We start from the raw sequence: 18,850 nt of genomic DNA on the forward strand, positions 1-18,850 counted from the left end.
CCACATAACCTGCAGGTAAAGTAAACAAAACGCATTATTAATTCTCTGATATATGAATTAAAAGTGGTATTATTAATGACTAATTCATATTATTAATGAATAACTAATTGAAAATCGCTTGAATACATTCTGGACTGATGCGTCTTTCATCGCATGGCTCTCAGAGCCACATGTGGCTCTTCAGCTGTTCTATGTGGCTTCCTTCAGCTTCAACAAACAGTCATATTTATACAGATGATCTTGCACAGGAAATGCTAAGACTTTTCGTTTTGACATGAGAAATAATACAACTCAACCAAAAAAGGTGATTAATAAAATCACATTAAAAGTCTCAGCATAACTGGCAGGTAAATATAATTTCATTCAAAGTGGACAAACTCATTGACTTTGGTTTTGAAGGCTGAGACAAATACCTAAAACAAATAGAAACTGTAATCACATAATATCAGCACATTCCATAAATACAACACACACACATAAAAAAAAAAAAATATTTATATATATATATATATATGTATATATATGTAGAGAGAGAGAGAGATTTGTAAGTGGTTTTAGGTTTACTCCAGAGGTTAAATATCAAATGTTATTTAGCAAGAATGGGGAAAAAAACCTTCTTCTGATTAAACCAATGCTGTAAATAAACTGAATACAAATATAAATGCAACACTTTTGATTTTGCTCCCATTTTTCAAGAGCTGCACTCACAGATCTAAGACTTTATAGACACAAGTAGTCTATTTCTCTCAAAATACTGTTCACAATTTTTTCTGTGTTGGTGAGTTGAGACGATCCGTCCGCCTCACAGGTGTGGCATATCAAGAAGCTGATTAGACAGCAGGATTTTCACACAGGTGTGCCTGAGGCCGGCCACAGTGTAACGTATCAACGGCTTGATACGCTACACCTGTGAGGTGGATGGATCATTCCAGCAAAGGAGAAGAGCTCAACAACACAGATTTAGATGGAAGCAAAAAACAACAGTGTTGCATTTACATTTTAGTTCAGTGTGTGATACAGAGCAAGAATGTTCTCCTTGTTAAATGGCAATGATGAAAGAAGAATCGCAAGTCTCCCTCATAGTAAAATCCTGCCAAGCAGCATTAGCATGTGGCAGTGATCTGCATGGTGGCAGTGAACCAGTCTGCATACGGTGCAAAGCTAACGAGGAACCACTCGAAGAAACATGGAAACCAAAACAGCGGAGACACGGGGCGAACGAGATTCAAAGGAAGCCTTGTTTCCTGTAATGATCCTATTTACTTGGAGAAAACCTCATCATATAGTATTATCTCTGCAACAAATCAATTTCCTCACATTTAAAAGAGCCGCAGTAGCATGCACATGTGACTCATCTCCTGCGAAGACGGGCAGCCATGAAAATACTCCACCGTGAAATGTTTTACAAGAGGCCAAGATCTGGGAGGGCGTCACGTCTTTAATAAACAACATACTGTAAGTATTAAAACGAATAAAGATGAATGCAGGGTTGAGAAAAAAAAAAAAAAATCCAAACTCAGCCCACTCAAGCGTTGGTGAAACATGGTGATTCAAGGACTCTGGCGCTCCGACATGCAGCTTTGACTGCAAAACCGACGTCTGATTCCTTCAGATGAGTTCAAGGTTCAGGAGTGCTACGGACAGAGATGGTTTGCAAGAGGCTAGCTGGCAGTCAGTCACCTTGGAAGCAGAAGTATTCAGCTTTAGCAAGAACCAGCTCCATGATAAAGCTCTCATTTGAATTGCATGGTCAGTAATCTGTGACATAAAAGCTCTAAAAGTCAAAGACCGACTGAATTTGTGGATATACGATGTATATCTGGACGTCGTCTATGTGCTGGTCAGTATTTTAATGAAGCAGAGGAGGCAGGAGCTGGAGCCAGGGAGGTTTGGAGTGGGGACCCCGGGCCGGAGGACAGAGAGGATATCTGATCTTGCTGTGCAACACTCCGGCTGGGAGAAGAACGGTAAACCGGAGCGCGAAGGCCACTCTGGAGTCTAATTCTTGAGAGGTGACAGGAGGCTGCTTTCTGACCCCCGGGGCTCGTACATCTCCCAGGAGGCCTGGGTTTAAGTCCGGAGCTGTGACGGTGTAATATTCTGTTATCACTTCCAGATTTTCTGACCAGTTCATCCAGAAATGCAGATCTCGCCTGAAGGAAATCCAAAAAATGAGAAGAGGACACAACAATATTAAATAATATTAAAATCAGTTAGCACTGAACTAAGAAACTTGCTTTGCTTATTTTCACTTTGAATGAAGTCTCATCTTAAGCCTACTAAGCCAGTTATTGCATACAGACTTTTCTGATTTCAGCCTAACTGGTTCAGCATGAGAGACAAACAAAACACTGAGCTCTGAGTCATTTCACAGAAAATGTTACATTTAGGAAAAAGTGCAAGATCGATTTAAAATTATTGTTTGGTTTTGGACTTCAGGAGACAAATCTTTGTTGGCCTCATAAAAAATAAAGATCTAAACAGTGTCAGCAAGCTTTAATGTGCGTTTCCCCTTCGTGTCTACACTGATCAGCCATTGTGACCACTGACAGGTCACGTAAATAACATTCATTATCCCTCGATCATGACATCTGTTAGTAGGTGGGAGAAAGTAAACACTTCTTCAAAGTTCATGTATTAAATGCAGAAAAATGATTGGGTTGTGATGGATTGACAAGGGGTCAAAATGTGGGACCTAACCAGTAGGTAATCTGACTGCTGTATGTGCATTCTTGTAATGGGAAACAACAGTTTAACAGATCTATTCAGGTAGTATTTTCAGGATAAACAAATTAACACTCACCTTTTGAGCCTCAGCTAAAATCCTGCTTTGCGCTGGCTGTCCTGTCAAAATGTGGGGGAAAGAGCTTGTGGCGGCGCTGCTTTGCTCACCCTGTAACCTCGGTAAAAGATGCAATGTTGTGAATGCCACATCGAGGCTGTTCTGTGTGCCTCTGCACAGGTTTTTCCTCAGCTCGCAGGACTCAGCTGTCCTGCTGCCTTTCCTGCCGTGATCCCCCGGGTCGGGCTTGGCTAATGAGCGGGCATCTCGTGCCCTGTCCATTCCAGGTGCAGGTCTGCTTCTCGTAAACGCAGCCTTGTGCAACTGTTCGCTTGCCTCGTGCTTGTGTGGGTTTTGCAAAGATCTGTCTTCTTTCTCTGCACTCTCTGTTTCTTCATCTGTCTGCTCCTCCTCACAGCCGTCTTTCCTTTCCAGACCTGGAAGGGACTTGCGCTCGCCGTGTCTGGAGTCCTGTCAGGAGGACAAACAAAGTCTGCTCAGGTTTTTTCAAGTTGTGACAGTCGGCTTCAAAGTAGCATCAAAGGGATCTGACAGGCGGACAAATGGCAAAAAGCATTTATCAGAATTTATTAAAACAGGGTGGATTTAGGCGGTTTACTTTAATAGGGGTCACAAACAGCCAATAAATTAAAAAAAAATACATTTTGCAACAGATGCTGTTTCGGCCAAAACTGGGATTCGTTAAAGGCTCCATCAGGAAGGACATTTGTCTGTGTTTATTTATATAATCTGAGATCTTGGTAATAAAGATAAGATGCATTTGGAAAAAAAAACCAGACACATAACAATGGAATCATACCAATATGCTGTAACGTTCAGTTATTAGTCATAGATTACAATTTAAATTGACATGAACAACAGTTCACAATCAGTGAACCAGTGGTTCCATGTTTCCTCAAACAGACTTCAGGAGTTTGATGGATCCTGATTTTAACTTTGCGTTCACCAGAGACACTCGTCCAGGATGTGCTAGACCGGAGCAAGAGATGGCGGTTCAAGAAAGTGGTTAGCTTCTATCAAGAAGGAAGAAATGTTCTTCTCAGTAGCAACAAACAATCCCTTTAAGGAAAAAGAAGCTCCAAAGGTTTTCATTATTTATGAGTCTTATTTTCTTGTTTGGCTTATAAACAATAGCCTTACTGAAGAATCTTACTGGGCTTTGATCACACTTGCATGCTCTGCGACCTCGTCCAGACGATGAGGACAGGAACCCTCGTGTGCCGTCAGCAGTAGTCGAAAAGTCAGTTTATCTATCCATAAACTCTGGTATGACATCGTGTTAAAGTCTATTCTCCCCCCTTCCGCCTTCCGACAGACAAGGTGTGCCGTTTGAAAATGGAGGTCATGAGCTTTATTAAAAGAATCCCTGAGCTATGCAAAGCGAGATCAGTAATATATAACTAATTACTATTGCTGCTGAATAATTAATGTAATGTAGTATTTAATATTTATGAGTAATTGATAACAGTTTCTTACATATACAATGGATTTACTGTATCTAATGTCTAAGGAAAGAAAACAATGACTCAATAAATCCACTCCTGACTTCAACATGGCAATTCTGGATGATGTACAAAAGTACCCGACATGCATGTGTATATGCATGGCTGTGCGAGTGTGTAGGAAGGAGAGAGAATTACCCTGGTAAGGATGCCATCATCAGTGCACAGTATAATTCTAATTGGCTTTATTAGGAGGCTTAAATCTAATACCAGCTCTGTGCACAGCCTAAGGCTCTCTCCCCCTCTATCCTCTCTCTCTCTCTCTCTCTCGCTCTCTGTTTGATGTTTACGACTCACCAGTTCTCTTACAGTGTTTACCATGTAACAGACATGAGTAGACAGACTAAAACAGCTCCCTCACAGTAGAAAAAAAACGAAGCATTTCCTCCTTTCGTTCACTCTGCAGCTGTACGTTGCGCCAGTCAATGGGCAAATTCTGCACTTAGAGGTTCAAGTTAAATGAAACGGCAGCACAGTAGCCCCGTATGTAATGATACAGACTTAAGGCAAGAGAAAAAGCAGCATGAAACTGCTCATTTGACCCCATTTAAAAACTTGATACCAATTAGAGAGTTCTGGGTGTAAATAATTTAGGAGATCTCGCTCACTGAACACACAAAAATGATTTTATGAGTGTGCACACATGTCAGCGCGAACATGTGCTCCGACACATATTAACCTATGGACTTGTGTGCACGCTTCTTTCTGTGCACACATACACACGCACACACACACACAGATTCCACCATGATCTGGAAACAGACTTCTTAATGAAGGCACCGCGAAGTGAAACTGGAGCAGAAATACATACTGGCCCATTTCTGCCTTCAGTTCACCCTCCTCTCCTCCCTCTCTCCGCTTCACCTTCTCCACATCATTTGTTTTATGCATGTTTCATTGTCTTTCTCTTTTGTCTCAATGAGTTAAATCACAACCCCTAATTTATGGCTACAGGCAAAGACACTTCTACAAACAAACTGGCTGATGAGAGGGGATGACTGAAAACGTACGCGCTGAGCGGAGTGTGTAAATCTTAAAATGTCTGTTACTGTCTTTTTATCTGTGGTTATTTACATAAGAAATGACAGCGTGTGTAAAAGAATGACTGTGATGCAAAATGAAAAAGGCTGCGCACAGGAGGAGAGGGGAGGTGAGAGAGATCGGGGGGGGGGGGAGGATGGAGTAAATCCAGTGACACTGAGTGGGGAGCACTCAGGTGTGGTGAGAGGATTATACAAAACCCTGAGTATGAATGACAGTAAACACCTGAATGACAGAGAGATGGGGAGGGGCCATGAATCCTGTGTGTGTGTTTGAGTGTGTGTGCACATCTGGGTGACAGAACATTAGCGAAGACCACTATGCTTACAGGTGAGTGACTATTAACCACTTAATGTTTCGAGGGCTGTGCTATTTCCTCGAGTGCAACACGCCGCGATATCGTCCATCGCTGATGTTTGTTTGCAGCGGTTACAAAATAATCACAAACAATGCAACGCGAGAGACGATTTCCACAGATAAAACAACAGACGGGAAATGAGGATGTCAAGAAAGCAGACAGGGACTGCGTTCGAGGAAGACATCACTCCAGAGTGATCCGCTGTAAAAGTTAGGGAGCTGTTGAGGTAAGTTACAGATTGAGCCGTACGGTATGCAAGCCAGTCAATAAAAGGGCTACAGAGCAGGAAAGAGGAGGTGTGTTTATCTTACTTGCACTGTGTTTTCTTTCTCTGTGCGTTTCGCTGGTTTGCTGACAAGGTCTCTGAAGTGAGCTTCGGCTTCTGGGCGAGCACAATGTCTGCTCTCCTCTCTGCTCCCTGAAACACAAACACAACACTCAGCACCTCCAATGTACACTGGAGTGCCGTTATTCATCTCCTTTAATTGAATCTCTTGTTCGTGGCTCTTTATTTCATGGCTTTTTTATTCACAATTTGAATATCATCAAGAGGAGTGTGTCAATTCCTATTGTTGTGCAACTCAGTGGGTTCAAGGCGTGTCAGACTATTGTGTTCGCTGCATTGTCAGCACAGTCGTGCAGATTTGAACTTGCATGGTTTAGTCGGATGGAAACATACTTTTCTCTCATCCATCTATTAGGAGTCGCGCTAACACATTCGCCCCCTGTTGTGAAACGCTCAAATGTATTTTTAACCTTTGGCTTAAGGTTAAATTCAGAAGAGAGCGATGCATGCGGATTCCTGGATCCTCTCTTAGCCAAATCCCTCACCTCTCGAGCTGTATCACTGTACAGCGCTGACTCTACATGAAGCGTGACCCCGTTTCCCCCACGGCGACCCCCTCCTTCCCCTTCACAGCCTTGGAAGATAGAGGAGCACAGGGAAAGGCATGCCAAGGCAGTAGACACTTTTAAGCAAAGATTAAAGGTTTTTCTTTTTAATCAGTCATTTGGCAGCGATGTTAGCATTTCACCCTGGTGCGGCTAAGGATCAATTTTTAATGCAGCTGTGCACAGAGCAGACAGGGTGATTGGCAAGAGAGAAGCTATTTACAAAGGATCTATTTACAAATTTTCCATAGAAATATGCAGGGGGCACAATTGATATCCCATACAGAATTTTAAATCAGCTCCCTTCCTCGTTTTTGTTCGCCCCGTCACAAGGCGGCACGACCTCTGTGAGCCCCCGATGAACACGGCTATGGATGTGTTCGCTCACATGTAAGAATAGTAAAGGAACCCACAAACCTCCCCTGTGTTGCATTGTGCTTCATTTCTCCATGTTGTGCTGCCAGGAGCTGGTTAACTAGGTCAATCGACCCTGGTGTAAACACATCACAACAATCTACTGAGAACATGCTAATGACAATGACTTTTTATTCATATCTCGCTTGGCTTCAAGCTTTGTTAAAAAAAAACATACTTATATATATTGCGTACTGTATATATTTGACAAATTTGAACTCAATTAAAAAAACAATAATATTAATTGGTAGCATGCATTCATATACATTTAACTGTTTCATCATGTGCTCCTTTTTCGGGAAATTTTGGTTCAGGGCAAAGAAAACATTAGGCTCACTGGTGTCCATCTATGCGTCGGGAGTATCTCTGGACTGGGCACTGAGCCCCAGGTTTCCCGGAATGGTGCATTTGTTGGCACCTGTACTCATTTGTGTGTTCATGAGGAGGCAAATATTAAGACAGCTGAAGATGTCTGGCAACAATGAAAAAAGTTCAAAAAGTTATGACCAAGAGATCAAAGTCCCTTTTTTGCTGCTGAGTTATTATTTTTGTGTGTGTGTGTGCATTGAAGTGCTTCTTAGCGAAGGCCAGGCCAAAAATTAACTGCAACATTTATAAATCTTGGAGGGTCTCAAATGGCGTCGACGTGCTCCATAGAAAAGAGTTCAGATAAGTGAGACCTTCAGAGCCATACAAGTTCACACATACGCATACCTGACATTACTGCCCTCCGTGCATCAGTTTTAAAGTCCATTCATGAATCAATCCATCCATCCATCCATCTGTCCATTCATTATCCAACCGTCTATTCATCCACTGGCCAACCATCCATTCATTCATGCAGTCAAACAGCCTTCAAGCCAGCCAACCCACACACCATTGATCGAATGATTGACCCTGCATTGGGCGGATCAATAGTCTCTTAAATGGCATCGTTGTAAGTGCTTAGACACAATGGCCAGACGTTGTTTGTGCAGTTAATTTCCAAGGTAGCAAGGCCGTGCAGGGCTCTAGCCCAAGTCCACTCTCCTTTATCCTCCACTTACATGATCACGTCGCAGAAAGGAGAGGGGACACTGAAAAAGATATTGAGCAGAAAGCATCCCGAACACATGCAACAAAAGGGGCAGTGTTCCGTGCAAAACTACTTGTAAGGGCTCCAGACTATTAGATGCCTCGGATAAAGATGCCTGTGAGTGCGGCATGTTTACAGACACATAACTGCACTGTTACAAAGACAAGTGGACAGACACGAGCGATGCGACACACTGAGCAGTTCACAGAGGACAGAAGTCATGCTTCATGTGTTCATCAATACAATGACATGCAGAAACCACGGCACACACTTCAGCCTAATATCACTCTCATCCAGCGGGTTCCTCTTTTCAGTGAAGAACATCATAGATCACAGGAGTGAATGTATTATTTAAACAACATTAACCTGAAGGTGCAGTGGCATTGTGTCGACTCGGGTTCAGTATATCGCTGTGCTGCAGGTTGTGGCTTGGTGTGCATACAGAAACAGCGGCTGGGTTAGAGCTGGGGCCGGGTCTTGGCATTAAATGAGTGGGACTCTGACAAGTCTCGGAGTTCTGTCACTGCAGTTCACAGGTCTCGTTAGCCAAGGTGTCGGCAGGGGTGGAAATAGCTGCGTCTGAGTGTGTGTGTATGTGTGCGTCTGCTTGTGTGTGTGTCTATGTGTGAGTTCAACATTAGACAGCACTCCTACCTCCACCTCCTTACCTGACACCAGCAATAAAACTAAACAGGCCAAGGTGCTATATTGTGCATGTGAGTGTGTGTGCGTGCGTGCGTGCGTGTGCACTTTTAAAAAGGGCATGTGTGCTGCAGGGTTGTTGTTGCTGTCACCAATTTGCTGGGGCCTCCAGACGGGAGTCGGGAGCAAGGTGACGGAGCTGTGGCTTGATAAACACAGAAGCCCTGCTTCGATTTCCCATCCAGTCCACTTTGGAAACACATGGCTCTTCCTGGCCGCTCTTGGCCCAGGGAAGAAGGTGGAGGTGGAGGAGGGGGGGCGGAGGAGGAGGAGGAGGAGGGGGGGGGGGGGGGGGGGGAGCAAAGTGCTGTGGGTGATGAAGAAAGAGAGCCACGAGAGAGACATAGTGATGGGCATGCAGTGAGGGAGCACTGCAGTCAGGAGGAAAGTTGGGGGGAGGAAGCGGCGGGGTGGGGGTAAGGTAAAGGTATATAGAACAGATAGAAGAGGATGGGAAGGGGTGACAGAGCGGATGTAATCAGATCAGGTGTGCCCAGACAGGAGAGAGAAGGCAGAGAGAAGAGGGGGAAAAAAAGAGAGCGTGATGTGTATTCTGAACCCATACATGGAGTTCATTCTGGAAAAAAGAAAACTGCGAAAACAACACGGACATCCTCTCAGGCTCCTCTGCACAGTAGCCCCTCTTCCATCTTTCATTTCCACGTGCTCTCAATCTCTCCTGTTTCCATCACACGGAGGAAACTTGCAGTGTTACGCTTTTCAGCCGACATCAGAAGTTTAAAGACCAACTCCAGCTGGAGGAGCGGAGGAGTGTCACGCACAGGGAGGTGGGGCACCAAACTCCCCTCTGCCCCCCTAGAGAGTTAAGGAGATCACATTTTAACCCCCCCCCCCTCCAAACCCCACCCTGCTGCTCCTCTCCTCCATGCCTTAACACCAACATAAGAGGACAAGTGTGGGCTCTAAGCACCAGTGATCAAACACGAGCGGCTGCTGGGTACGCTAGGCTCAGGACTGTTGGCCTAATAGGATTGGAAGCCCCCAGGTGAGCCAAAGGACACCTCCAATCAGCATGATTAGCCAGAGGCTGAGGCACATTTCTAGCTGTAGCACTGACTGATGTACAGGACTAAAAGGATCACATTAGCTATGAAGAATGCGAGCCAGTGATGGTGTGCGGCGACATGGTTGAACGTGCACGTCAAAGTTTTCAGCGGGAATGATGGAGTTTAAAAAATTGCATGCAGTTTTAAAGTGTCAGGATGATCTTGGAATTTTTGACTGTTTGCTAATCATTAAAGTTCACAGAGGCTTATGATTTTCAAGGCTGTAGAATTATCTTGGCTTTCTGGCTATGTGTAAGAAAAGTGTACGCCGCATACGTTCTTAATGCAGCACTAGCGAGCAGAGGCACGTGGAAATGTGGATTTTCATGCTGCGGCCTCACGTCCACTCACACATAGACGAACGGCACACAGGAGTAACATGCGCAGATACACGCGCCACAGACAGGCTTTTATAAACTCATCACATCCAAAAACAATTACCAGAGACTGAGCTCATCACTGACTAAGCAAAAGTCATCCAGCGTGTAAAACACACAATATAATTAGCACACATCAAGCTGCTGGGTCCTACTGTGCATTAATGATGCTTCCCTCTGAAGTGAATTATGGTTTGATGAGTGAGAAAGTGAGCGAGGAGGGGCTGTAAGGAGGAACAAGACATCATTTGAAGAAGGAGAAGAGAAGCCAGCGTGTGTGGAGCGGAAAGAGGAGACTATTAAGACTCAAAACCTGAATTTGCCTCGTTTACACTGGATGACCCACTCACGCCGCCTTAAAAACAATTAGGAAGACAGATACTGAACATTTAGAGAGGAATGATACTCACTTGTGGCAAGAGCCATCAGGTGCCACGTGCCACAGGCGACGTCATTCACCTGCAGTGAAACGACATGTTAGGAATTACAAACGTTCTTCGGATTGTTTTCTGCACCTGGATTTCTGTGCTTGTCCAACTGGTTTGAATGAGTGTGAAGTCACAGGATGAGCAAGGTTTATAAGAAAGGTCTCAAGGGCACCTGACACTCCTGCAGGGTCTTTGTGATAAAAGGATGCTGGGGTTATGAACTGCAAGGTAAAGAATCTGCCGCTGTTATGAGAGCAGAGTATGCATCTATTTACACGTCACTACTGAACAATTCAGAAGCAACATCTCTAAATTTAGTTTAAAATAATTGCTTTGTTAATCATCGCCTGAACAAACTCACATTTTTTAAGTTTCCCATTAGCTTTTCACTGGTACATCGCTGGATGCTCTAAACCCCCGCAAAGCAGTGCAGATTCAGCTCTCAACCCGGTGTGATTCAGTGTGGACTTACCCTTTAAGAATTTATGCATATCTGGCTAAAACTCACATACTCAGAAAATCCCGGGGCTTTCATCTTCTTTACACTTGAGGAGCCTGGAAACATAATTTGCAGAGTCTTTCTCACACGCACCTTTCGGCCTGCCAGCGGAACAGGCTGGGGGGTCCAGAGCCTTTTGAGGCCCGCGTGATAACTGACCCGAGAAACACAGGGGATCTGACCCCAGAGAAGCAGCTCTCCACCTGCTGAAGATAGAAACAAAAGGGCAGAAGTTCAGACAGATACCTCAGCAGTATAACGCAGTGTCGCATATTTCCTCAACTTCGAGCAGGAAAATGACTTCATGCCTGTTGTTTGCTTCTCAGCGGAGTAGATGTTTTAAACATGTGTCCCTTATTGGATTTAGATCAGATTGTTCTTGTTTACTGCGTTGACGTAAGAAAATTGCCGAGTGAAAGAAACTCTTCACGGGAAGAAACCAGACCCAAGTCTACCAGAGTTAAGCCTTTGATTCGTAAAGAAACAAAGAGCCTGATCAGAAGTATTATATACAATAAATAATTACGCTCTGTAGAGTAAAGCATAGATCAAAAGTTTGTGAATTCTGGATTAGTTTATTGAATTCTGACTACACACGCTCACACGGTGCAGTGTGAGCCAAAAAGGTGATAAACACTTTCTCAGTTGCCACTTATCAAAAGACACACATTGTGCGTACTTACATATTGCTAACACTCAAGCATCCACTCACTCAAGCTACCTCAGCCTGGCTTTTTAAACCCACCACTAATAAATTTATATTTACTGCCTGCATTGAGGACTTTTAAATTATGGCATACAATAAACCTGGCACACACATCTCAAAAGCTCTTTCAGGGGATGTTAAAGCAATATAGTAAGCAATTTTCCAAAGTGGATTACAAATTTCACATCCAGGTTTTATTGCACATTACGATAACTTAACCACATCTAAATGTTCCGCATAAATGGGAAATATGTGCTGCTTAATATGCTATTTTTCATTTTTTAAGAAGCGCTTTGCAAACCCTGCCAAGCGAAGGAGCACACTGGTTTGTGTGGTGGGGGAGTCAATAATCTTTATGAGGTGGATTTTAATTACAAGGAGATAACTGAGTATCCTCCTCACGGCAAGCCTCCATCAATCTCTATTCTGCATCAAGCTGTACGTAGCCTTGGTGTGCGCGCGCACACACACACAGACACAGACACACACACACAAACGCAGATACCCTTTCAGACATGATTGATCAATCAATCAGTAATGTATTATTTTCATCTCAGTGAAGCAAACGGTATAAAAGCATATGAGACAGGCGTTGCTAGTTGGCATTTCACAGCACACCCGAACACGTGTGTGTGCACTCGTAACACATATATACATGTACATAAAAACACACACACACACATACACACACCCACGTGTGGGTGTGTACAGGGATGCTGGCAGACTAATCCAGCTAAAAAAGGTTAAAGCTGATGTTTTCCCAAAGAACGACAGTCTGCGAAAGGTCAGATCAATCATGTGCTAAGCATGTCTCGTAAGCAATCCATAAAGACCTTGTTTTAAATAATAACATTTTATAGATCTCTTAAACACATAAGTGTACCATGAGCAGGTATAGGCTCTCTTTCTTCAACGTGCCAAGAATTCAAACGGGACAAACTTAATACGTTGCAACTGCACTTCATTTCATGAACCGGTGGCATTTCTAGCTCAGAAGCCGTGCACGCAGTGCCAGCAGACGCCTCTGTTCCACATAAAGCAATTCCTTAAGACGGAATATTGCAGTATAGCAGTCGGCTGTAAATGTGCCCCGGTCTTGAAACAAGTACAGTGCCTTTTCTCTTTAAGTGGGTGATGTTACATTTGTAGTGTAACCACTTTAATTCCAGCTGTCTGGCAGAAGGCAAGCAGCAATTGAAGGAGAAGTGGTTTCCTGACACTCTGTAATGGTGTAAATGTATTAGAACTAGTTTTGTGGCAGTTCAATGACTCTCTACGGAGCAGAGCAGAGATGAATCAGACTGCTGAAATTCATACAAGTTAAAGAATAGAGACAAAAAGGTTACACAAGAAACTATCTGACGCTACCTGCGAGGCTCCAAGTTTTCGTCCCTAGAAACTAGAACGAAGCCAATGAGGCCAATGGGAAGAGGATGCAAGGAGATGGTGAGCCTCTTAGTCCCAATAAAAACAAAGTTGCTACAAGGATAGCCCGAGATCTCAGCAGAATAGTTTAGGGATAGCTGGTTGAACAACAAATCAATTCATTATGTACATCATCTGACACATAAAACTAAAACTGAGTGCATTACTGCACAGCTTCATTTGGCTTAAGAGATACTGAGAGCTAATGAGGTTGAATTTGTGCTCCGAGTGATGTCATTCGAGGACACTGAATCCTTGTTGTGTTAATTAAAACTCAATGAAATGATGTAGATGAAAAATTTGCATGGCTCAAAGCCACAGTGAGGGATACTACTGGGAAAATAAGGGTTTCAAGTTAATAAGTTGTTTTATATATGGTGCGGAGTGAACTTTTAGTATTTCTTTAATCACAATGCGAGATATTTGCAGTTAGAAGAAGACGCTGGATTAAATTATCTTAATTTAATCACACTTTAGGGTCAAAATAAAAGCTAAAAGGACTTTGCTTCCGGGTCGCATGGTGATGTGGTGGTTAGCACCGTTGAGTCTGTCTCAGGAGTGTGTGCATGTGCGTCTTGTATTTGTTTGGGTTCTCTCACACAGTTAAAGTTGCATTAGTTGATAAAGATGTGGTGTGTGTGTATGTAGGTCTTGTGATGGACTGGTGACCTGTCCTCGGTGTACGCAGCTATAGAAGATAAACAGACTTTATCAATATAGGGCATTTTTACTCTGACACATACACAGGCAAAAAATGTGATTTACAGACATACTTATCTGATTTATATTCAACCTGCTTGTGCATTAAATATGTAGAACATTGCCGACTCAACACATGATGGCAGATTGATACACAGAAGCATGCTATGCAGTGTAGAACAGCAAAAAACAGTGATTATCAACCCCTTTTAAACCTGAGAGCTACGTAAAAGGTTGTAATTAATACAAAGGGTTACTGGTTATAAACCTAGTGAATAATTAGAGTTGTACAGTTCACTCCTAATGATCCTATATGTCTATGAAAAGAGTCTCAATTATTAACTAAAACGTTCTTGTGGGTGTGGGTTTTCTCCAGGTACTCCTGCTTCCTCCCACATGGCAAAAACACGCAACTGAGGCTAATTGGTGATTCTAAATTGCCAGTAGGTGAGAATGTGAGTGTCTGTGACTGGGACTGGCCTCACGAGGTTTAATAGATGGATGAATGAATCTAAACAAACACACTGTTTAGGTTGCATGTGGTGCGTTGGAATCTGTATGGATTGAGTAAAAACACACATTTCTGCACTGCTTGGCCAATGCTCGGCTCACCTGTGACGGCTGCACTGTAGCCGTCCGCTGCTTGTATCTGTGTGACCTCAGTCAGCTGAGGAGAGCTGAGAAGACAGGGAGCGGATACGTGCGTCCTGTCCTCCCCAAGTCCAAGCTGTCCCTGCAAGCAGACCCAATGACACAGCATCAGACACATGATTCAATTAAGAGTCTAACCCCACGCATTTTATTGCTCACGGATGGGATTTGGTCATTATTTAACTATTCCAAGTGCTATTTGAGTTCTGAGAGGAACGATTTTCCCATTTGGCGTGGCACCAGCCAGTCTCCTCTATTGTTCATTTCTAATTCATGCTGTCCTGCCACGTCTGAGTGAAAACATGGCTGTCAAAGCAGACTCATAGATCACCTGACAAGTATCATACATGCGTTTCGGTAAAGCCTGGTTATGGAATCCGCTACATATATATGCCATAAATGACACCCCCAACGGGCAATTTGTCCTTGCTCAATTGACTATTTGAAAAGGCACTCCGCATATTTTTCCACCATCCAAAAGTCTACTTTGTTTCATGTTTCATTTACCAGCCTTCTCCAGTGCAGAACATTAATAGCCCAAGTCTTTCACCGAGTACAACAGGATGCATTGTTCTCCATTTATATCTTTCTCTGGCTTACAAATGGTGAGGGTGTTCAATTTGAATTCTCTCAGCTGTCCCGCTCCTTTCCTTCCTGCCCGCTCCTGCAGAGATAAAGGCTTTCTGCACCGTGCACATCGGCATGCTCTGGCATATGTTTGAAAGCGAGCACAATATGTATGGGTTTACAATTGAGTGTATGTGTGCGCCATGTAGTAATCTGACTCTTTAATTGCTTATTCATATGTGCGCTACTGTGAGGATTTGTAGATGCGTGGCAGCATATGTTCCTGCTGTGAGCATGTGTGTGCGCGCGTGTGTGTGTGTGTGAGAGTACCGAAGGTGTGAGTGGATGTGCCTCCGTCAGGACGAGCGTGCGAGTTCGCTTGCATTTAGATGCACTAAGCGAGCAGATGTGTCCATACCTGCGCTCGTGCACGCGCTCGTGCATTTGCATGCGTTTATACTTGTATATGTGTATTTTGGTGCGTCTGAGTGAACGGGCGCTGTCAGGTGCTGCTCCATGCTGTGCCAGCTGCATCTGGAGCCATCTGTGTTGGGGCTCAGCGGGAGGGGAGCGGATGACTTTAATGTACTTGAACCCCAGACAGACCTTTCCCAGACAGTCGTCAGTATGAAACCAAGACAACTGGGCCCAGTCAAGCTGAACCGGCTGATTTGGCTGGTGAGCAGGAGACAGACGCGTCGGTTTCACTGTAACCCCCGGTCAGACTCACTGGGGAACCTTTGGCAGTCAGATAAACACAAACACGAGGATCTGCTTGTTTCAATCAGAGAAGAGTCGTGTTTTATATCATAAAACACTTTGTTTTTCTTCACTGTCAGGCTCTGATGCTTGCTTTTTACAATGTAATCCATATTTCTTGGCTTTTGTTTTACATTTTCCTATATCAGAGCATCTGCACAACTTTGTGAGGAACATTTGATTTTTCTTCAAACACAAATAGATTTGATAAATGTAAACTTATTGACACATACAAAATCACACAACTGTAGTTTGTGCTACATTTATGAATTTCTTCACTTGAAAGTCACATTTATATCCAAAAATTGTGGGAGTCTTTGTTTTTTTATTCAGTATATTTGCTTTTATGCTATCTTTTAGCTTTTTTATTTATCTTTTGTACTTATTTTAGCTTTGTCTTCTGATGATGGTCTTTTATTTTTCCTTTCAATGCCACAGAAATGTTTATTTAATTTGCTTTAAATGCTTTTATTTGTTTTTTGGATCAGTTTCTTTTGCTTTTGTAATTTCTATGTTTTTTTCTTAACTTGTATTCCTGAAGGTATCATTTTTAATAATCACTTTTTCTACCTTTTATCACTTTATTAATTCACCACTTTATAAAATATAGACATAATTTTTTTTATTGACATAAATTGATTCTTAGCATGTATTCTACAAAAGGCACGCTGTCTTCTTTGTATAAATATGTATTTGTTTTTAGGAATGTGGTGATGGCACATGACGACAACTTTTGAAATCTTCAAGACAAAGGCAGCATGCAGTGGCATTTTTCGACTGGTCTTGTGGACTCCCCCCCCCCTCCTCATTTCAATTCTCTATCATACAGTAAAGCACAGAAGAAAAGCATAACAAAATCACTCAATACTTCACCCACAAAACTAAGAACACAGTATATCAACACAAAATCCTCCACCGCAAAGACAACAACAACAACAACAGAGGCCCAGTAATGATCTGCAGCAACAATATGATTAGTGAAGCACAAAATCAATTAATGCAGCAGTAGAATCAATAGGTGTCTCTCAGCATATATGTCCTGCAGTTAATTAATAAACAAAAAAGACATTAAGCAGCAGAGCATCAGACTGTGGCAACGACTGTCATCAGTCACAATGTGTGTAGTGATGGCATCAGCAGGAAGGGAAAGGGAAAACAGAGGCAGATATAAATGGGAGCATGATGAAAATACCAAACACACCCACAGGCAAAGATTATTACACTATGTACACACATTTGAGAGAATGAGCATGCATAAAAACACATTAATGCACAGACAGACCCATGCACGCTGCCTTTCACACATGCACAGACAGGTTTTTTTTTTCTTTCATGTTCTTTTCTTGTACGACCTGTACATCCAAAGTATGTATGATGATCAGTTTACTTCTCCATCCCAAACCGTATTAGAATCAATTTGGAACAGGCCCAGGGTTCGATGAGGCCTGAACTGTGTTGGAACCAGGCCCGGGGCTTCCAGCACCATCGGGCCGGCTCTTTTATTATTTACCACGCCTGATGAGTCACCATAATCGTTACATTATAGAGAGGATTGCAGGCGACAGGCTGAATGGACACACTGATCTGAGGCCATACCTTACACGTACATTAACACATAGTACAAGCTGTCAGCAGTGTAGTGTACTCCTGCTAAACAGCGTGAAAAGCCTCACAGTTCTTCACACTCTAAGTTGGTGTGATTTTATGCTTTGTAATGTTATTATATCATCGGGTTTAGTACATAAGTTTGGTCATTGCACACTCAAATAACAGCAAAAATACCATGCTTTTTCCCCCCACTTTTTTTTCCATTAAGCTTTCAGTTTGCCTAATCGTTGCTGACACCAATCTACGGTAATCTTTAGCTCCCCCTGAGCTGCTCTTCTGTCTGATTCTGCTACATTTGAAGCAGTGATTATCAATGTGTACCACTTCGAGCAATCAAGGGGCGCTGGAGCTGATTCTACCCGACGATGGGTGAAGACAGTATACACACTGGACAGGCCAGCAGTCTATCACAGGGCAAACACAGAGAGACAGACAACCACACACACTCGTATTCACACCTGCAAGGAGTTCAGAGACACTAATTTAAATCAGCAGCACGTTATTGGACTGTGGAAAGAAAAAGGCAAAAACCCATGCACACGCAGTGAGAACATGCAAACCCTGCTCACAATTCAATGTTTTCTCTCTCAGATAAGAAGTGAAATAGCTCACCGCTACACCACTGTATGTACATATTCAGCACAATAACCCAATAAATAAAATTATGATAATCTGGACCTCACAGAAATCTGCTGGTCTCAGTTCTGGTCTGCGGTTTGATTAACTTCCTGATGCAAGTTCAGCAGATCTGAACCTGTTATTGCTCAGCATTAAGCATCGGGCACATGCCTCTGGACTGTCACCATCACAACATCAGTGATGCAGACTTTCTGTTATAGTAAATAGAATAAACACAATTTATCTCTACAGGTTAATCTTTTCAAATACACATTTTGCAAGTTAAATTAAAAAAAGATTTATTAAAATCTTTTTCCAGCTATACAAAGTATGTATTCTATGGCTATTTTAGCTGGCCTGTTTGTCTCAATGCTTTTTCCTGGCTCTCTTTTGTTACCTTATTGAAAGTGTTTGGTGGCACACGCTCTCTGACACCATTTAAATTCATTCTCACCTCAATCATGTGATACAACACAGGCTGTTTTTTTAACTCTCAAAAGGAGAAAAACAATGAGATTTTTATCTCTAACACTATTACCAGACATAATAGGGTTAGAGCTGCCTCCGTTTACTTTAGTAGACAACGGTGAACTTTATTAAGTTGAAGACCTTTTGGTTTTTATTTTTATTTTTCTGCTGCGACTGATACACAACCACCTC

The 18,850-nt window shown here is 42.8% G+C and overlaps 1 protein-coding gene across 1 annotated transcript in view; it reads right to left on the minus strand.

The window, feature by feature from the left end:
• Positions 1–10,685: 10,685 nt before the first annotated feature.
• Positions 10,686–18,850, minus strand: part of LOC115397720 (RCC1 and BTB domain-containing protein 1-like) — a 218,195-nt gene continuing 210,030 nt past the window's right edge. The window contains exons 6-8 of the mRNA XM_030104162.1: positions 14,600–14,720; positions 11,251–11,311; positions 10,686–10,689 (exon numbers count right to left, since the gene is read on the minus strand). Of these exons, the coding sequence (XP_029960022.1) occupies positions 10,686–10,689; positions 11,251–11,311; positions 14,600–14,720 (186 nt within the window). The remainder of the gene's footprint in view (positions 10,690–11,250; positions 11,312–14,599; positions 14,721–18,850) is intronic.

The sequence above is a fragment of the Salarias fasciatus genome, chromosome 12 (genome assembly GCF_902148845.1).
Source record: "Salarias fasciatus chromosome 12, fSalaFa1.1, whole genome shotgun sequence".
In the NCBI taxonomy this organism is placed as follows: domain Eukaryota; kingdom Metazoa; phylum Chordata; class Actinopteri; order Blenniiformes; family Blenniidae; genus Salarias; species Salarias fasciatus.